Source organism: Prionailurus bengalensis, chromosome A1, assembly GCF_016509475.1.
Source record: "Prionailurus bengalensis isolate Pbe53 chromosome A1, Fcat_Pben_1.1_paternal_pri, whole genome shotgun sequence".
In the NCBI taxonomy this organism is placed as follows: Eukaryota; Metazoa; Chordata; class Mammalia; order Carnivora; family Felidae; genus Prionailurus; species Prionailurus bengalensis.
Window position 1 is genome coordinate 21,572,688 of NC_057343.1, and position 21,769 is coordinate 21,594,456.

General features: G+C 37.5%; 1 protein-coding gene and 1 pseudogene across 1 annotated transcript; both read left to right on the plus strand.

Moving 5' to 3' along the window:
* The first annotated feature begins 1,285 nt into the window (after positions 1 to 1,285).
* Positions 1,286 to 17,642, plus strand: SPRYD7 (SPRY domain containing 7). Its single transcript, XM_043578348.1, has 5 exons — positions 1,286 to 1,486; positions 2,073 to 2,189; positions 4,264 to 4,430; positions 11,429 to 11,531; positions 15,773 to 17,642. Exons 1-5 carry the CDS (start codon positions 1,381 to 1,383, stop codon positions 15,868 to 15,870), a joined length of 591 nt encoding a protein of 196 aa, XP_043434283.1. The 5' UTR covers positions 1,286 to 1,380; the 3' UTR covers positions 15,871 to 17,642.
* On the plus strand, positions 7,799 to 7,912 carry LOC122496905 (annotated as a pseudogene).
* Positions 17,643 to 21,769: the final 4,127 nt, after the last annotated feature.

A 21,769-nucleotide genomic window follows, 5' to 3' on the forward strand; every position in this document is an offset into this window, starting at 1 on the left:
TCCCAGAGCCTGAACTTGGGTGAAGCTTCCAGGTTGGAAACCATTTTGGGAATAAAGGTTTGAGCCCGGTTAATGCTAGGGGTCATTGAAGACCATCTCCAGGCACCAAGCTGTATTTAACACTTTTTAAAAATACAGTTTATTTTATTATTTGTTTTGAGAGAGAGAGAGCGTGTGCATGTGCACGAGAAGGAGAGGGGCAACGAGACAGGGGGAGAAAGAATCCAAAGCAAGCTTTGCACTGTCACCGTGGAGCCCCATACCAGGTTTGAACCCACAAACCATGAGATCATGACCTGAGCCAAAATCAAGAGTAGGAATTAAACCCACTGAGCCACCCAGGCACCCCTGTATTTAAAGATATGAAATCGACCAGGCACAGATGACGTAAGCAGGCAAGGAGATGACAGATGACCACCCTGTGGGCCTCCTACTTGGAAGCAGAAAGGGGCAGATGGTAGGAAACGAGGTCTTCCTTTGGGGGACCAGACATCCTCGCTCCCTCGGGAGTTCTCTTCACACTCCTAGAAACCCCCAATCCACGAAGAGGGTGAGCTTGGCAGAGGCCCGTCAAGCGGTACCTCCCAGAGGTATCCTCCCTGGACGGCCTCCTGGGAGCCCCAACCGCGTGGCATCAGGAGCCACGGGATGCGCATCTCTGCACCTAAAATGCATCAGGGCCCACTTAGAGCCCTGGGTGCACATCCACGGTGAAGTCACTAACAACCATTACTTCTGAGGCCTGTGTGTCTATTTAGAATTTGAAGAAATTCTTCAGAAATCTGCTACGGTAGGAGGAGGAGGCTCGGTCGAGGTAAAGTTCTCTCAGCCCCGAGCTTGCCGTGGGAGGATGGGAGTGTGTGGAAAACCTCGGGGCTTCCACTCCCCCAGCCTGACTTGATTCTATCAATTCATCCCTAAAGGTAATGTCAAAGTTGGGGGGAACAGTTTTTAAAACGCAGCGTCGTACGGTTGCAAACCAGGCGGAGAAGCCGACGCCTTGAGCATTGCTCAACGTAAGAACTCAAACTTGAAGCCCCGCCGAGGAAAAAACGACTCCGCGCGCAGGCGCACGCCGTCCTCCGCCTGCCCGCCCGTCCCGCCCCCTGCCCCTGCTCCGCCTCCAGCCCCGCCCCCTTCTCGACACCGCCCCTCCCCACGCGCAGATCCTCCGCATCTTCCGCACAGGCCGGCTTCACCTCTGCCTGCACTGCGCCCTCCCGGCGTGGGGCGTCGCTGTATCGGTCTGCGCGCTCGACACAGATACCTCCGGCGCTCGGGCAGGGGCGGGAGGCGGAGCGAAGGCGTAGGGGCGGCGTCACCGCGGGCTTGGGGCGGCCGGCGGCTAGCGGAGGCGGCCGAGTCGGTGGTCCTGGCGTGATGGCTGCCTCGGTGTTCTGCTGCCTGCGGTGCTGCAGGGACGGCGGGACGGGACACATCCCTCTGAAGGAGATGCCGGCGGTGCAGCTGGACACGCAGCACATGGGTAAGGGCCCTCCCTTCTCCAGACCCAACGGCCCACGCCGGGTGGGGCGCGGCGGGTCGGGGGCAGTGAGGGGTCGGAGGGACCACACGCCCACGCGCGGCCCTGCCTCTCCGGGCGCCGCCCTCCGCTCCCTGCTCTCAGTTGCTGCCCTCGACCCCATTTCGTCTCGCGGCGGACTCCACCTCGGCCCTGTTCTGTGTTCAAGGCTACGCAGCCCTGTCTGCCCCTGTCATCGGGAGGTGCGTGTGCGCACCTACCCATTTTCACGGGAATCTCGGGAGCTGCCGCCTCCCGAGACTCGTCAGCTGTTCCCAGGTGAGGGGAGCGCCTCTGGTGCTCCTCCTACTGAGTTACTAAATTGCCCAAACAGGATTTGTAGCCGCAAATGAATATTAATACAAACATTCTCAGGGGGAAAAAGGGGCGGGGGGAGAAGTAAAAATTGTTCTGAATTTATCAGCATTTCTAAATTTCAAAGTAAATATAGCATCGCTATTTTTTTGATTTAGAATTAAAAGTGAAAGAAGGTAACCTTGATTGTTGGATAAGAAAATAAAAAACTTCACACTGTGTATTTTTTATTTAGGAACAGATGTTGTCATTGTAAAAAATGGAAGAAGAATATGTGGAACAGGAGGTTGTTTAGCCAGTGCCCCTTTACATCAAAACAAAAGCTACTTTGAATTCAAAATCCAGTCCACAGGTCGGTATAATGGTCCTTTACTATTAAAAGTCCTAATTGTTGTAACTATTAAGAGCAGTTCTCGATATATGGAAAAGATTAATGAGGCAATAAAAAAGCAGGAAACTTATTTGGAAGATCCTTTTTCCCACCCCTCGGGTGGTTCCAGTTAAATTATACTTTAGGTTCAGTTTTCTTATTTGTAAAATGGGATTACAGGAACTGTTAGCCTGCTTCACATGAGTTATACCAATGAAAGTGTTTTAAAGACAGGGCACACAGGATCAGTGTTAGGCACTAGCGTTATTAATGGGTACTAAATGCGCCTTTGGGTACTAAATGTTTTCTTTGGTCAAGCATATAAGGTGTAGACTCTTGATGTTTTATCTTAGCATAAGATCAATCTTATGATCCGTTTTTTTTTTCCTCTTAATTCTTGTTAAGATGCCCAAGTTCATTGTCTTCTGAAGCAATCAGCAAATTTAGAATTCTGATGGAAGGCTAATGTTTATTCTTCTCATTAAAAACTTATGGAGTTTCTTGAATCATACAACACTTCTGCTTGAGTATTATAATAATGATTAGATAATTTGTAGCCATATTGAATATGGAGAAATATATTTTTAAAGCTTTATTATAAAAAATTACTAGTGAAATATAGTATGAATAATGTAAGTATAAGTGTAGAATAGGAAAAGTAGAGGGAAGTAAATCATACTTTTACTCGACAAGCTTGAATGGTATAAAGCATCCTTCTGGAGCTTGTTTTCTAAATTAGTTCAAAATACTGATTTTGCTAAGTATATGAAATAAATATGAATCTGTCCTCCATTCTTTTATAAAATATCTTTGGCTACTAAAATCTTAAGTAAAACATACCTTTTCTCAAGAAAAGCAAATGTTTTCTAGATCCTTGAATCCAGTACAAATTTTTATGTGGATTTTCTATAAAGGATGACATCTTCAGTGACATTCCTGGAATAAATACATTGTTGGAGTCTGTAAATTGATCTCTCAATGAAAGCCTGAGGCAGTTATGCCAAAATGTATCACAGCATGCACAGTTCTTTAGGGGTAAGGAGAGTAATCCTGTCAAGAACTGTTGTCCCATGAAATCAATATTATTACCTTCTGTTACTCTTAAAATTGTCCCACTCTGGAGAATAAATTACATAGATTATTTAGGAAGCCCAGACAGTGATATCCAGACATGCAACTTTTTGATAGTCTTGCTCAATTCAGAAAAATTAATCGATTGGCAACATGACCTTGAAACCTTCTTCCATTTATAGATTTTCTCCTAACTGATTTTGATAAAAACTGAGAAGGAAACAGTTTGAGACAAAATCCAGAGCTCTAGGTATTCTGTTTGGCTGCTTAAGAGGAGAGCTGCTTGCTTTAAAATCAGCTTAGACCAAAAGATTTTAAGCCCACTGACTTAAGGCACGGGTAAGAAAATGATTTTACACTTCATCCTTAATTTTCTCCTCTCCATAATTTTGACCAGGTCCTATATTATTTGTCACATATTATATAGATGTAAAAACTAAAGACTAATTTCCCACTTCTCCAAAGTAGTGCTTGACTGGAACCCTAGGCCTTTTAAATTCAACGTGTAGCTTTTTAAAAACATCTTTCAGAGAGTAGTGATGATGATAATAGCTAACATCTAAAAATACTCTGCTTCACTTAACCGATTGTGGGGGGAGTACTTACACTGTTACAAGTGCTTTACATGATTACCTTGCTATATCTTTTAATAACTTTTTTGAGGTCCGTACTGTTAGAATCCCAAGTTCACAGGTGAGGAAGCAGAGGTTAAATAACTTGCCCCAGAGGACATAGCTAAGCCAAGGTTTAACCTAGTCCTTACAGCTTCAGGGCCCTCTCTTATCTCCTAGGCTGTACTCCATCTGTCGAGAATATAGGGTAGTTTGCAAACTACTTTTAAAAGATTTGTTTTTTTAAAAAATTAATAAAAGATAGTTTAGTGATAGCGTGCCATTTCTTTTAAAAACAATTTACACTCTCTTAAAAACAACCCCTTGTTTCATATTCTTCAGATTTTGGGGGCATTTAAACTATTATTTTTTAGGAATATGGGGTATTGGCGTCGCAACTCAGAAAGTTAACTTGAATCAGATTCCTCTTGGCCGAGATGCCCACAGTCTGGTGATGAGGAATGATGGAGCCCTATACCACAACAACGAGGAGAAAAACAGGCTGCCAGCAAACAGCCTCCCACAGGAGGGAGACGTGGTGGTGAGTTTTCTTGTGGAGTTGCTTTCCACTGTAAATTATTCAACTTGAACGGCTTTTAGTGTATATAGTTTTGCTTGGGAGTTTGTAGTTTGAATTCCGAAGCACTGGGATTAGATCTAATGAGGTACATGTTCCAGAGAAAGCACTCGATAAAGATGCTGCTGGCTAACCTAACTGCTCTCCTTTCTAGAGCTGCCACTGGCCAGGAAAATTAGTGTGAGCCCTTATTCCCATTCAGGAGAATTAATGACAGCTTGGCTCTTGATCAACATTTCCTGCTTCTCTCACATCAGAGAAATCTTCACCCACAATTTTAAAAGTTTGCTAACCTTCATATTAGAAAATATCGGGGGGGGACACCTGGGTCGCTCAGTAGGTTTAGCATCCAACTCTTTGTTGCCATCAATTTCTTCCAGACTCTTGTTAATGTTGATCTTTTGGCTTCTTCCCATGAATCATGAATGTTTTTAGGCCATGTTTTGAGTGGTGAATACTCGGGGCACCTGGGTGGCTCAGTCAGCTAAGCGTCCAACTTCAGCTCAGGTCATGATCTCGCGGTCTGTGAGTCTGAGCCCCGCATTGGGCTCTGTGCTGACAGCTCAGAGCCTGGAGCCGGATTCCGATTCTGTATCTCTCACTGCCCCTCCCCTGCTCACACTCTCTCAAAAATGAATAAATGTTAAAAAAAAAATTTTTTTGAATAGAATGGTGAATCCTTTTCAGAAGGTTTTCGTTTGCTTTGCCCAAGTCCTTCAGAGGAATCACTATCTATGGCAGCTGTAGCCTTACGAAATGTATTTCTTAAGTAATAAGACTTGAAATTACTCCTTCATCCATGGGCTACAGAATGGATGCTGTGTTAGCAGGCATGAAAACAGCATTAATCTCACATACATTGTCAATGAGCAGTGATATTTTGAAAGGAGCCTTTTGTTCTGAGCAGTAGGTCTCAACTGTGGGCTTAAAATATTCAGTAAACCATGTTGTAAATAGAAGTGCTGTTATCCAGGCTTTGTTGTCCCAGCTATAGAGCACACAGAGTAGATTTAGCATAACTCTTAAGGGCCCTAGGATTTTTGGAATGGTCAATGAGCATTGGCTTCAACTGAAAGTCACCAGCTGCATTAGCCCCCAACGGGAGAGTCAGCCTGTCCTTTGAAGCTTTGAAGTCAGATATTGACTTCTCCTTTCTAGCTATGAAAGTCCTAAATGGCATCTTCTTGCAGTAGAAGGCTGTTTCATCTACACTGACATCTGTTGTTTGGTGTAGCCACCTTCACTAATTTTAGCTAGGTCTTCTGGACAACTTGCTGCAGCTTTTGCATGAGCACTTGCTGCTTCACCTTGCACTTTTATGTAATAGAAATGGCCTCTTTCCTTAAACCTCATGAATCAACTTCTGCTAGTTTCACACTTTTCTTCTGTCATTTCCCCACCTCTCTCAGCCTTCACAGAATTGAAGAGAGGTAGGGTCTTGCTCTATATTAGGCTTTGGGTTAAGGGAGTATTATGGCTGATTTGATCTTCTAAGCAGGCACCACAAATTTCTCCATATCAGCAAGAAGGTGTTTCACTTTCTTATCACTTATATAGTCACTGGAGTAGCACTTTTAATTTTCTTCAGTAACTTTCCTTCGCATCACAACATGGCAAAATTGGTGCAGAAGACCTAGCTTTTGGCCTATCTTGGCTCTCTATATGAGCTTAATCATTTCTGACTTTTGACTTAAAGTGAGAGACATGTGACTTCCTTTCCCTTGAACACTTAGGGGCCACTGTGGGGTTATTAATTGACCCAATTTCAATATCGTGTCTCAGGAAATAAGGATCCCAGAGGAGAAGGAGAGAGACTGGCAACAGCCGGTCAGTGGAGCAGTTAAAACCCACACGTTTATTGTTCAAACTTTTGGTCTTATATGGGCGTGGTTTGTGGCACCCCAAAATCATTGTAATGATAACATCAAAGATCACTGAATGAAGATCACTGTTACATATAATAATGAAAAAGATTGAAATATTACAAGAATTACCAAAACGTGACCCAGACTTGAAGTGAGAAAATACTATTGGAAAAATGGCACTGATAGAGTTGCCCGACGTTTGGTTGACAGAAACCTTTAATTTGTAAAAAAAATGCAATATCTGCAAAGTGCAGCAAAATAAGGTATGCCTATGTTTAATTTGTTATGAACTTCTCTTAATTAAGAGCATTTTATTAGGAGTGTTGAACCTCATTAATCTTATTAAACTTCTTCACTTTCACAACTCTTCAAAGAACTGGACTCAAAATCCTAAGGTTTGATTGTAGAAAAGTTTTTTTTGGAAAGCAGGGGATGGAAAGAGTTACATATTGTTAAGACTTCTCTATTTTTATTCCCAACTAGATATATTTAAGTCATTACCAAAGCCACCCTCTTGAAAATGTAATCCAAAGATCCCTTTCTGTCTTTCCCAGTTATTTCTTTTTATATGCTATTATTGAAGAACTTTCTACACAGATTTCAGGCTTTTAGCTATTGATGAGGGACAGAGGCTTAGGATCTCCTTCAGCAAAGGTGCTTTTCTACATAGAACCTTGGGTTCGTGGCTCTGGTACCAAATTGAAAGGAATCTATACATAATGAAGGAAAGTTTCTAATAAGATGACACAGGGTAAATCCAGGTTATTGAATTAAAGAACTATACAGTATTTTGGTAACAATGAAGACAAATGTGGAAAATAAGGTTTTTAACTGGGGTCTGATCTTCCATCTCTTCTGCAGTTTAAAAAGTATAAAGAACACTTAGTTTTAAAATGGGTAAATTATTGAAAGTGTTGTAGGAGTCAAAAGGCATAAACCATTTTTGAAATCTGTTTTTCCCTGTTCATCTTTTTGAATAGCTGGTTTTGTATTTGTAGATCATTGCCAGATGTCCATAATACAAAACACTCTTACTCAAATGGATATTTCTTGAAAGAGAATCTTGAAGTCAGGTTGAGGCTATCAAGCTGTTTACACTAAGATGAAATTCAAACATAAGCAAGGATAATCAGTAACAAATGTTTTTCTTTGTTGATGTATTGAACTACTGTGTGCTATTTTTGCCTTCCTATCTCATTCATTGAAATGACTGATACCAAAAACTGACAGATTTAAGAATGTCATTTTTAGTCTGTCAGCATTATTAAATTAGACTTTGAGTTTTTGTACCCATCCTGATAAAAGGAGAACTTTAAAAAGGTGAAATATATGAAGAATCAAGAAAAGTAAAACATCACCCTACCATATTACCTTTATCTTCTTAGTTCAAACATTTGAGAAAAAATTTCACCAAATTGCTGACAGTGGCATAGGAAAAGTAGAAATGATTATAAGACAGGAAAAACAATTGCTTCTTAGCCTTTTAGCCAAGATCAAGTGTAGTATTTGTTCTTATCAGTTTAGTATAAGACAGGAAAAACATTTTCATATGTGTAGAATTTAAGTCATATGCCATTCTCTGAGGAGAAATCAAGAAAGATAAGCTTTCAACATCTGACCAAATGATTATATTCATACAATAATCATATAATACCCGTAGGGCCTCCCACAGCACTAGGAAACATACCTGGCTTAAGCTTACTTTTTTCCTTCTATATGTAGTTTTGGAAAGTGCAAATTATATTCTAAAATTGCATTATTTCAGTTTAATTTCAGAGAAGTTTTTTTGGGGGGGGGGGGAATTTGAGCCTTTTATTTATTTATTGTGTGTGTGTGTGTGTTTATTTTTTTAATTTACATCCAAATTAGCATATAGTGCAACAGTGATTTCAGGAGTAGATTCCTTAATGCCCTTACCCATTTAGCCCATCCCCCCTCCCACAGCCCCTCCAGTAACCCTCTGTTTGTTCTCCATATTTAAAAGTCTCTTATATTTTGTCCCCTCCCTGTTTTTATATTTTCCCTTCCTTTATGTTCATCTGTTCTGTGTCTTAAAGTCCTCATATGAGTGAAGTCATATGATATTTGTCTTTCTCTAATTTTGCTTAGCATAATACCCTCTAGTTCCATCCACATAGTTGCAAATGGCAAGATTTCATTCTTTTTGATTGCCGAGTGATACTCCATTGTATATATATACCACATCTTTATCCATTCATCCATCGATGGACATTTGGGCTGTTTCCATACTTTGGCTATTGTTGATAGTGCTGCTATAAACATGGGGGTGCATGTGCCCCTTCGAAACAGCACATCTGTATCCCTTGGATACATGCCTAGTAGTGCAATTTCTGGGTCGTAGGGTAGTTCTATTTTTAGTTTTTTGAAGAACCTCCATAGTGTTTTCCAGAGTAGCTGCACCAGCTTGCATTCCCACCAACAGTGCAAAGACATCCTCTCTCTCTGCATCTTTGCCAACATCTTTTGTTACCTGAGTTGTTAATGTTAGCCATTCTGACAGGTGTGAGGTGGTATCTCATTGTGGTTTCGATTTGTATTTCCCTGATGATGAGTGATGTTGAGCATTTTTTCATGTGTCAGCCATCTGGATGTCTTCTTTGAAGAAGTGTCTGTTCATGTCTTTTGCCCATTTCTTCACTGGACTATTTGTGTTTTGGGTGTTGAGTTTGAGAAGTTCTTTATAGATTTTGGATACTGACCCTTTATCTGATATGTTGTTGCAAATATCTTCTCCCATTCTGTCGGTTGCCTTTTAGTTTTGCTGATTGTTTCCTTTGGTGTGCAGAAGCTTTTTATTTTGATGAGGTCCCAGTTTGAGAGAAGTTTTATAACCATTCTATGTAATAATAATAACATTACTAATAATAGCAAATGCTTTTCTCTAGAATTTATTATAGGCCTGGCACTGTTCTAAATGCCTGGCAGGGTTTAAATTGTTTAATCCTCATAATGACTCAATAACATAGATAGTATTATTATCACCGTTTTACAGATTAGGGGAAGTTAAGTAACTTCTTGTATGGAGGGATCCCAGGATTATTATACAGGCAGCTTAATTTCAGAGTCCGTTCACTGAACATGCAAACAATTATGTCAGATTTTTTGGTGTCATTATGGTGGAATCAGACCTAGTTTCTAGATCATAAAAAGGACAGATTAAATTAGAAATAGTTGGAACTAAACCCTGCTAGTAGGAGTTGGGGGTTCTCATATCCTTTCTCACTTCTTTCTTTGGTATTGAGACCTTACCATTATGCTGCAGGTTTGGGCTTTAAAATTTGCTTGCTGGCAGTATATGCTGCCACCAGGTGGTGAAGGGTGCCTAGATTACAGGCCTGATGTCCCGTAAGGTAGTCCTCTAAAGAGAGGACACATTATTTTTATGTAATTTTGTTTTTGTTTTTTGAATGAAAAAAAGGCCTCTTCATTACAGAAACTAATCCCAGCTATCGTTTAACTTTATAATTATATTTAAATACATAAACTGAAATGAAACAAAAACTGCAAAAACTGTCTCTCTCAATATTTTGTAACTTAATAAATTATTATTTAAACCGTGGCTTTGCTAAGGTTTGAGGAGAATCTTTTATAGCACTTAACACACTGACTCATCTGGACCTTTGTTGTTTTAACTGGAAAGTGAGGGAAGTTAAGACTAGATCATGTGTCAGATCTTTTTCTACCTCTAAAATATATCCACAGTCAGGGGGTGCCTGGGTGGCTCAGTCGGTTGGGCGTCCGACTTCGGCTCAGGTCATGATCTCACGGTTTGTGAGTTCAAACCCTGCATCGGGCTCTGTGCTGACAGCTCAGAACCTGGAGCCTGCTTTGGATTCTGTGTGTGTCTCTCTCTCTGCCCCTCCCCTGCTCATGCTCTGTCTCTCTCTATCTTTCAATAATGAATAAACGACAAAAAAATTTAAAAAATAAAAAAAAATAATAAAATAAAATATATCCACAGTCAGAATTCCTTGGAGCAGTTGCTTGTTGGTCTGATGATGATTTTTCTACTGAAAGAACTGTCTACTTAATTCTTCAAAGAAAAGCTGGCTTTCTGTCATCAGGTAGTAACTATGACATTAAGTTTTAAAGAGACGTAGTATGGCATGGCAAGTAGGGTATTCTGAGGCCATACTGCGTGGGTTTCAATCCCAGCTCTGCCACCTCCTAACTCTCTAACCTTATGTAAATTATTTAACCTTTTTGTGCCTTAGCTATTTCATCTATAAAATGGGGATGATAATAATAATACCCGTCTTGTTGTGAGGATCAAATGATTAAACATGAAGTACTTAGAATAGTGCTTGGTAGATAATACAGGCTTTTTAAGTGTTTTCCAGCATTTTAATGTATGTATTAATAATAATTGTTAGTATTCATCGTGACTTTTGTACCATCAATAATGTATAGATACACAGAGTGATCTATTTTTATTCTACTTTTTTTTCTTAGTCTTTTGAGCTGTTGTTTTTCTGTTTTTAGCTGGGTACTAACTACCAGTTATAGTCATTGTAAGCACTAGCTTCACTTTGGTAATACATTTTGACATATACGAGAGCAAGGTAAACAGATACGGAAGTGTATTTCTTTTCAGAAATAAGTTGAAGACACTTCTTCACAACTTGAGAACAGTGACAGGTAGTAAGCCCTAATGCTAAAAACCTCATTGTTTTCCCCCCTTAAGATCAAATTCTATAGAGAGAGAGCAGTGTTTTCTCTATGAGTTTTAAAGGCCTCTCTGTGCATGGTAGGCAGTACTTATATCATCTTAATATTCAGAATATAAAATTCAGATTATCTGAATATAATAACTCAGACTCCAAATTGTTCCTCATTTGTTTTACCTCTGATGTGAACCCTTGGGACTTTACATGACTTTGCCCCCACATAATCACCACTAATTTTTTTTAGCTCAGTTCAAGTAGAACTCTACCAAATTGTAAACCCTTAATGAAAGCTACTGTGACACCTTACTTTAATTTTTTCCATGCTTCCCAGTAGTGCTTTTTGACTATTTAGGCTTTTTTTATTGGAACGTTTATATTTTTACTTTTTAACATTTTTTTTCCTTCCTAGGGTATTACATATGACCATGTAGAATTAAATGTATATTTGAATGGAAAAAATATGCATTGTCCAGCATCAGGTATACGAGGGACAGTGTATCCGGTTGTTTATGGTAAGCTAAAATATTTCTAAATATTATTATATATGTTAACTTTTACTCGACATTTTCCTTAACTTAATAACTGGCATTCAAAAATCTGGACAAGTTGGGTGCCTGCGTGGCTCATTTGGTTGAGTGTCCAACTCTTGATTTAAGCTCAGGTCATGATCTCACTGTTCATGAGTTCGAATCTCACTTTGGGCTCCGTGCTGACAGTGCAGAGCCTACTTGTGATTCTTTCTCTCTCTGCCCCTTTCTCTGCCCCTCTCTGGCTCTCTCTCTCTCAAAATAAATAAATAAACTTAAAAAAAAAATCTGGACAAGTTAATAAGGACCTTTTTTTATGAAATGTACTGAGTAGGATACTATAATCCCACTTCGCAGTACTAAGGAAGCTTTTTATTCCCCATGTATTAAAAAACTGCCCAAAACATTGAATATAATTAAATATATAATAACCATATTCCCTTTTTGAATCATGTATTCATATATTCTAGAACATTCCAAAAAGCTTTACTGAATTTACAAAGCTCTTTCTGCCAGTTATTAGGGAGATTTAGGTTACCAAGAAATGTAATTGTAAAGAATATTGTGGAACTATAGATGGGAATTTTATGTAGATTGACCATTAGTCACCTTTATAAAATTACCTGAATGTTAAAAGTCTTTTGAGAGAGAGAGAAAATTGTGACTTTGAATAGTATTGATATGTATGTATTATAATTTCTGTACAAGTATATCCCTTCAAGAATTGGGTTACTTAAGAGATGACCCTATACCATTTAATTACTTTAATTTTTATTACAGAAAATTTCAAACATGTGTAGAAGTAAAATAGTATAATGAACGCTCATGTACCCATCACCCAGCTTCAAACAATTATCAACTTGGAGCCAGTAACACTTCATCTACCCCCTAATACTGATACTCCTCCTGTTTTTCACCGTCCCTCCTTGGATTATTTTGAAGTAAATGTCAGATGTTATATATCATTTTATTCATAAATATTTAGTATGTATCTCTAAAAAGGAAGGTGTCTCTCTTTATAGAAAATAACAAACATAAGCACAGTGCCTTTGTCACTATTCTGCTTTAGTTTTTATGTTCCCAACTTTAAAGCAACAAGTATCTGATTTTTCTGCCTGTGGTTTTAATAGATCTAAAAGTATTTTCTCATTTAATTACTTTAAATTTTTAGATTTGAGCTATAATAAAAACTAATTACTAATTTTTATAGTAATTTATTAGAAAGGTAGCAGTGTTAGTGATGACAGACTGGGACATCAGAAAAGTATTCAAATAACAAATGTAAATATTTAATAATAGGATAATAATAACCAAAGCCTATGCTTTACTTTTTTTTTAACTTTTTTTTTCTTTAATGTTTATTTATTCTTGAGAGAGAGACAGACAGACAGAGTGTGAACAGGGGAGGGGCAGAGAGAGAGGGAGACACAGAATGTGAAGCAGGCTCCAGGCTCTGAGCTGTCAGCACAGAGCCTGACACGGGGCTCGAACCCACGGACCAACGGTGAGACCATGATCTGAGCCGAAGTCGGACGCTCAACCGACTGAGCCACCCAGGCACCCCATATGCTTTACTTTTTAGTTAAGGTTTTCATTAGTCTTCTTTTCTCCTAAAAATTACTTTCCAGTGATTTTACCTTCTCTGTCTTTGCATGTAAAAGTGTATTTTTAAGTTTGATTTCAGTTAGTTTCCTTGCCATATTGGGCAAGCCTAAAAGCAGTTCCTTTATTTACTTAAATAATTGGAAATGTAGCTTAATATTCTAAAAAACTGAGTCTGAAATAAATATCAGTAGAATGAATTACACAAATGAGTTTAGCAAATAAAATTTTTATTCCAAATTATTTCTTTGATTCAGCATAATTTTTAATGTAGTAAAGTTATAGATAGTAAATAATATATATTTTATAAATTGACATTAGTAAATTAGTCAAATTAAGCCAAATATTTTAATAGTTTGTTACTATCACAGATAAAAATAAAACTGGCTCAGTTGGTAGAGTATCGAACTCTTAATCTCACGGTCGTGAGTTTGAGTCCCATGTTGGGTATAGAGATTACTTAAAAATAAATAAATATGGGACGTCTGGGTGGCTCAGTTGGTTAAGCGTCCAACTTCAGCTCAGGTCATGATCTTACAGTTCGTGGGTTCGAGCCCTCATCGGGATCAGAGCCTGGAGCCTGTTTCTGATACTGTGTCTCCCTTTCTCTCTGCCCCTCCCCTGCTCACGCTCTGTCTCTCTCTGGCTCTCAAAAATAACTAACTAACTAACTTAAATTCCTTTACCCTTTATCCCTCCTTCCCATCTCTAATCCTAGATCCATCCAGTCATTCATTTTGTCAGCTCTTAACACAGAACTTATGGAGAGGAAAAAAACATGTCACACTCAAAAAGAGTGTCATTACAAAGTTTTGACTTCCAGCCTAAGCTGTCAACGTTTTTTGACAATTCTTTTACATTCTACACATTGACTATGCTTCTTGAATTCCCTCCTCATTCTCCACAGATGACCTTATCTTCAACTTTATAAAGAATGAGGCTATTAATGGTGCACTCCACCTTCCCAGCCTTACCCTCCTAAAGCTTTTCTGGATCAGATCCAATCTTGCCTTCTTTCTGTCCCATCTTAGATGAAGTGGTATGCTTCATGTTAAAATAAACAGTGTATAGTCTGGATTTCAAACTCCCCAACTCTGGGACTTCACTTTGTCAGTTATTTCACTTGTATCTCCTGTCAGGAATCTCTCTCTTCAATGCCTATGAAAATTCTGAGTCATCCTTATCCCCCAAAACCCTTCCTAAATTCATATCCCTCATTAGCCCTCTGTTTACCCTGCTTTATATGGCTTCATTTCTATGCCATATGCTGTATCATTCAGTAGTTCTTCAGCCCTGTCTGACTGCCTTTAGCACCACTTCACTGAAACCACCCTTGTTAAAATCTCTAGTGGCTTCATGAATGTCAAATTCAGTACTTAACTTTTTCCTGCATTTATTATGAAATACACATAGTTTAGTAATGTGCATTAATCATATTTCTGTAGTTTAACAAGTAGCTATGAAATGAACATTCATATTATTACCACAGTCAACATCATGAATATATTCATCCCTCCTAAAAGTTTCCTTCTGTTCCTTTATAATCCCTCCTGCTTGCCTCTCCCACCCCAGCCCCAACCAAGCAATGCCCTGATCTACTTTCTGTCACCACCGATTATCTGAATCATAAGTTTGTATTATTCTTTTTTTCTCTGGCTTATCTCAGCATAATTATTTTGAGATTGATCTACGTGGTAGCATGTATCAATAATTCATTCATTTTAGTTGCCAAGTAGTATATATGGTTCATTGTGTGCTTATATCACAATTTGTTTTTCTCTTCCCCTGTTAATGGATATTTAGGTTTTTTCCAGTTTGGGGCCATTACAAATAAAGCTGCTATGATCAACATTCATGTACAAGTCTTTGTGTGGATGTATACGTTTATTTCTCTTTGGTAAATGCTGGTAAAAACATGTAGAAGGGCGCCTGGGTGGCTCAGGCAGTTAAGTGTCCAACTCTTGATTTCTTCTCAGGTCATGATCTCATGGTTCATGAGATCAAGCCTCATGTCGGGCTACTCACTGACAGCATGGAGCCTACTTGGGATTCTCTCTCTCCCTCTCTCCCTGACTTACACTCTTTTTCTCTCTCAAATAAATAAACATTAAAAAAAAAAAAAAGTAGAAGCTGAGTAAGGACTGCAGTCTAGTTAACAGTACTGTATTGATGTCAGTTTTCTGGTCTTGAGATCATACTGTAGTTATGTAGCCTATTACCATTAGAGGAAGTTGGATGAAGGGTACATAGAACTCTTACTATTTTTGCAACTTTTTTGAATCTATAATTATTTCAAAATAAAACAATTTTTAAAAAGTAATACATTTTAATGTATAAAATTAAGAAAATACAGTAGGCAAATAAGGAAAAAGTTAAGTACTCTTATTCACACTATCTGATTATTAGTAATATTTTGATATATAGCCTTTCATTGTTTTTGATGGATTTGGTTTTACATTGTGGTTATTTTTATCAAGTAGGATTATGTTTTGTAACCTGGACAGCAGATGTATTTATTCTTTTTGCCTGTTAACACTATGATATTATAAAGACAGTTTATTTTATAGTTGTGTATTCTTTCTAATTAAGGCTTCTAATTTCTTTCTTTCTTTTTCTGTCTCTAGTTGATGACAGTGCAATTTTGGATTGCCAGTTCAGTGAATTTTATCACACTCCTCCACCTGGTTTTGAAAAAATATTATTTGAACAGCAGATCTTCTGAGTGTATTTGTTTTTGAAACTTGTGTTTCTGCACTTTTAAAAGTGTTTACCGTTTAATAAAGCTTTACCTGACCTGTAGATGAAAATATATTCTTAAAAATATGCTTGTTAATGTTGTTTAAGGAACCAGTGTATTCAAGATACCATCTGGAAGTTGTGATTTAAAATACTTCTGTGAGATGAAATCTGCATTTTGGACAGTTTATTTAATTGTTATTTAAATAAATATAACTGTGGGTTTGATTAACAGTATTAAGTAGAAATATGTATATAGATATTTAAAAGGGAATCTTTCTTACGTAAAGTATTTGTTTTTATAATAGAGATGTAGAGTTGGGTGGGTTTTTCTCATTCTGAAATTTAGACCTCATTATTTTAAGTCTGCAGTCTAATAATTTTGTGTCTCGGTGTTCTTTTTTATACAGAGGATAACAAAGTGACAGAAAATATATCATTGGGAACTTCTTTTTTGGTGATTTATTTACTGTAAAACGTACCACTTTTCTTAAACTTTAAATTGTTTATTTTGTTTGTCATTGCTTTTGATTTGCTTTGTGAAAGGAGATAAATGTTTTGGTAAATGTCAGAGCATTTTGTTGAAGACCATCATGCTGTGTTACTTCAATACCAGAGTAAGTAGTGGTTGATTGGTGATGTAGTATACACTGGCAGACATTTAGAATAGTATGCTGCTTTAAACTTAAATATAATGAGATTATTCTTTTAAGGACTTTTATTTAAATATGTGTTTTTCTGTAAGGAATAATAAAATAGTAATTAAGGAATATTTAGTACTATACTAAATACATGTTCTTCCTGTTTTGTTAAGTATACATTAAATTCACTTCATCCTTGATTATTTCAGAAGTTCAGAGATCAGTGAATCCTCTCTGTGACCTTGAGCCTTTGCCAAGTCTTCAGTTAAGATTCCTTTAATGCTCTACTAACCTGAATTAATCACTGTACTCAGTGATTGGTACAGTTTCCTTTTCTAGAGAGCATGCCGAGGATGTGTACATTTCCCTCCTTTGGCAACAAGTACAAAGTGTGTTGTGCTAGAAAAACATGGGCATTAGAATCAGAGATCTGAACTGTAATTTTGCCATCTAATCCCATTACCTCCTCAGCTGAGTTCCTTAGCTTCCCTGAGCTCAGGTTCCCCATTTATAAAAGGGATACTCATACTTGCTTGATATGATTCTGTAACTAATTAAGCTAATATCTGAAAAACATCTGAATCATCATAGGCACTTAATAAATGTAGCTTCCTTGTTGACTCTTAAGAAGTGGTTTTCATAGTGTTCTCAGACATCAGCACCGCCTGGGAACTTTATAGAAATGCACATTCTCAGGCCCTGCCCCAGACCTACTGAATCAGAAGCTGCCAGGAACAGCACCCAGGAATCTGTGTTTGAATAAGCCTTTCAGGAGATTCTAATACACGCTAAAGTTTGAGAACCACCGCTCAGGAGAGAATGATTGCCTACTATAAAATTTCTAAGGATTTAAGGCTATTTTTGACCCATAGGCAAGAGAATCCTACACAGTGTTTATTGTTTGTTTGGTAGATAAAACTGTGACAGTATGCTTTGAAAACATAAATATACTTAAGTAAATTTATATACAACCTAAATTTACCTCTGAAGATACAGAATTGAACTAACTATATTATTTATGCATTTTTGTCTGATGTTCTGTCTTAATTTGTAAAGAACATGGTTACTTTGGAAAGCAAATTAAAATGACTACTGTTTGCTGTCTTTATTAATGTTATCTACCTCTTAGTTATTTTTTTTAAAAAGCCAACCTTTTTTTAATCATATTTTTTTCTCAAGGCTATCTTTTCTGCCTCTAGTCATACAAAATAGGCACAATACTAAAAATGATGCATGGGTTATGTCCTCGGCAACAGTTTGATGAAGTATAGATGTGTGTTTTTAATCTGCAGGTATCTAAGTCCTCTTAGGAAAATTACCTCCCTAAACATATAACCTCAGTCTAACCTTGAGAAAAATGTCAAATTCCAGTAGAGGGACATCCTATAAAATACTTGAGCAGTACTTCTCCAAACTGTCAAGGTCATCAAAAACAAAGTTGGAGAAACTGTCATACCCAAGAGGAGCCAAGTCCAAGGGGATATAACAAGTAAATGTAATGTGGGATCCAGGGACAGAAAAAAGACATTAGGTAAAAACTCTAAGGAAATATGAATAATCTATGGATTTTAATAATATAAAGTATCACCATTTATTAACTGTAAATGAATAAATACATTTATCCTGTAAGATGTTTATAATGGGAGAGACAGAGAGGGGATATATGGAAACTACTTCCTTATCAATTTTCCTGTAAATCTAAACTAAAATAAAAAATAAAGTCTTAAAAAATTACATTGAGCTAAGAGAAACTCAAAAATAAAGCCTTTCATGAAGCCATCATGAAGAATATTAGTACAGTATAAACCCATAGCTTAAATATTTAATGATAGCTAAATATAGACATAGATGGAACATAAAACACAAATACCTGCATTTGTTCCTGGCTAAAGAGACCATGCCCAGTGTCTTTCTGTATACTGCAGAAATCCATTTGTACTAGTGCAGGTTTCCATAGGTTGAAAATCAATGATTTATTATCCATGTTACTTCAGTAATTTCAGTATTAACAAGGATTTGTAATGTTAGATATGTGAAACAAAATAGTTTTTTTTAGATATCAATTATCTTTTTCCCTTCAATTTTATTTTATTTTCCATAATGTATTTTTTTAAATAATTTAATAATTTAATCCAAATTAGCACATGTGCAACAACGATTTCAGGAGTAAATTCCTCAATGCTCCTTACCCATTTAGCCTATTCTCTTCCCACAACCCCTCTAGCAACCCTCTGTTTGTTCTCTATATTTAAGAGTCTCTTATGTTTTGTTCCCCTCCCTGTTTTTATATTATTTTTTGTTTCCTTTCCCTTGTGTTCATCTGTTTTGTATCTTAAGTCCTCATATGAGTGAAGTCATATGATACTTGTCTTTGTCTTTGACTAATTTCGCTTAGCTGAAACAAAATCTTTTCATCAGTTTACATACTATAAACCAGAAAAAGTTTGGTTTTTAATTGCCTTTGGCTCATTAGTTAAGATAATTTGAACATATTTTTAACTTGGATTACAGACTATTATAAATTAATTTGAGGATGGTAGAAAACAATTTGACTTAGGGCTTTTCTAAATCATTAACAAAAACGGACATATGCATGATATTGTTGCTCAGATATTGTTAACTATTTATTTTCTAACATAAGTCTAGATATGGACCAGCAAAAGCATAGCTAGAAATGCAAGTGAGATCTTGGATGAGTTTTGATAAAATACATTAAATCAATAACTTCTTTTAGAAAATGTAAAAACACTAGATACGATTGTGAGGAGAAATCTGCAATCAAAACTCTAGAATTTCCCTGTACACAGATATAACCAAACATAGAACTCATAAATGGAATATAATCAGCTACCACTTATATTAATTTGCACTAATTATGCAACCTGGCAGGGAAATACTGTTGGGAGCTAATTGGGCTGTTCATGTGAATGAGTAGAAACATAATAGTAGAATCAATTAACTATTGTTCTTCCATTTACTGAATAAGATATGAGATCCCCTTTCAACTTGCTCTTTTAAAATAACTGTGACAAAATTATTGAAATAGTGGGTATAAACACAAAGTAATGTTAAATATAATTAGCAAAATAAATGAAATCACACACTATCTATCCAAGAGTTCTCTAGAAATTTAAAGGAAAAGTTGTCCCAGTATTGGCTGAAATGTGTAATCTGTGGTTATATAGGAATCATTACAACATAGTCATTCAACAATTGTATCATTTATGTGTGTTTCATAAATACTTAAACAAGGTAGTCCTGCCCTCAGGGAGCTCTACTAATTGCAATTTGTAAGTTTGGCACTCTAGAATACCAAAGATATATTGGTAATGGAAAAAAAAAAAGTTGTTAAATATTTCTGTGTATAATACGAGCCAATAAAAACCTGGGGTCTAGGAAAAAGTATGAAGTATACACCAAAATATTATATCTTAGAAATAGGATTACAGGAAACTGTCTCTTTTATTGATAAATTTATCTGGTAAATTGTTAGTTGATACTGTGACAGGCACCAGCAGAAGCCTGATGCACAGACCCAGGAAAGTTAATAGTGGTAATGAAACTGCATGTGCAGTAGACCAGTTCTAGTAGATACTACGTTTTTAAAAGGACAGTGATAAACTAGTGAAGGCTACCAGGCTACTGAGGTTCTGCTTAATCCATGAATGAATGGATGATTATGGGAATGTTAGAAGAAAATATTCAATTCACTGGGCTGTTGAAGCCACAGTGACTTGTCAGATGCTGATCATCATAAGAAGGAGGCTAGAAATAAAGCCAAAAAATTCTGTAGATTCATCTGTGTGATTCTCACAAATGTATTTCAGGAAAGGCAATCATAGATGTGTTTCTGATACCTCATCATTCATCACCTGAAAAAAATGGGTAGATTTATTCTCTGTTGCCCTGGAGGCTGAATTATTTGGAAGGTACAAGGAAGCAGATTGCAGTTTAAGATGGGAAAGAACTCTATTCACCACTGAAATTGCTGCCTTGCAAAGAAATGGACTTCTGGTCCCTGGAATTGTTCTAACAGTTGTTTTAAAATGTAGGGTTTTTTACTGAGGTATGGTGGGCCAACAGATCAGGGGATGACTGCCCTTGAAAAAGCTTATTTGTTACAGTTCCCAAGAGGAAAGGACACACCATGCCACACAGGCACACACAGGTAAGCGTCAGGTTAGGTCAGGAGGCAGAAGGAACAAGGGGAAAGCAAGGCGTGAGCCTTTATTGTGGTTTCCGTGGTCAACACAGGGTAAACACACTTAGGATTTGCTACTTTAAATAGGTTCAGCAGGCTCTGGGGTATAGAGGCTGTCTCAAATTGTCTGGTACCTTGCCCTGTGGTGATTAGGACAGGGGAGTATTGACAGGGCAGTGTATGAGCCAGATAGAGGAGGTGGGGGTCTGGATTGGTTGGTTTGTAAATGAAAGGCAGGATCCTGGCTGTCTCTAGGAATCAGCTAACTGGGGGTGGGGCTGTGCCTCCCCTGTCAGTAAGGCCCCCAGATGCCAAAGCATCAAGAATACAGGAAATAAGAGCATGTAATGAGTACACAGGCTGGTTTACATAAATCATAAATATGGTTCCTGCTTGGTTAGAGGCTGAAGTAGATGTTTCTAAAACTGATTTGAATTCATTCAGACTGTTGCCAAGTCTCCAAATAAGTTAAACTGAAAACAAAGAAATGGGAGATGTAAGAGTTCCAGGGATCTATACTGGGACTTGTCATATTAACTTTGTGTTAATTCTGGAAAGGGGAGATGATGTTAAAGTTCATTTAGGAACATAGTGCCAGCTCAACAGGGTAAGCCAGAGTTCTCACACAGTTTTGTGAGTAGACAACAGTGACTTACAAGTGATGAACAAAAAAACTGTGAGGTTTAGGGATAAATAGACAAAACTATGAGTACCATGGTCTCCTATGTATTATTTAAGCTCAGGAAGAGATCTCTATAGCTACCATTCCAGGGTGTGGCCACAAAAGTATCTCTAAAATGCAACCATTAGGATGGGGGTTGAAAATTAAGCAGAGGATTTTACCAACCATTATAAGAAACAAAACACAAAATTTGTCTCTCCTTAACCTATGTATGTATGGTTTACTTATCGCATTTCAGGTGAAAGGGTGAGTTGAAGAAAACCCAAAGAAAAATAGCACAGTGACCAAGAGAAGGCCAGCCACTAGACGTGTAGGCCTGTCAGTCTGGAAGTCAAGGCTGAGAATGAATATTATCCAAATC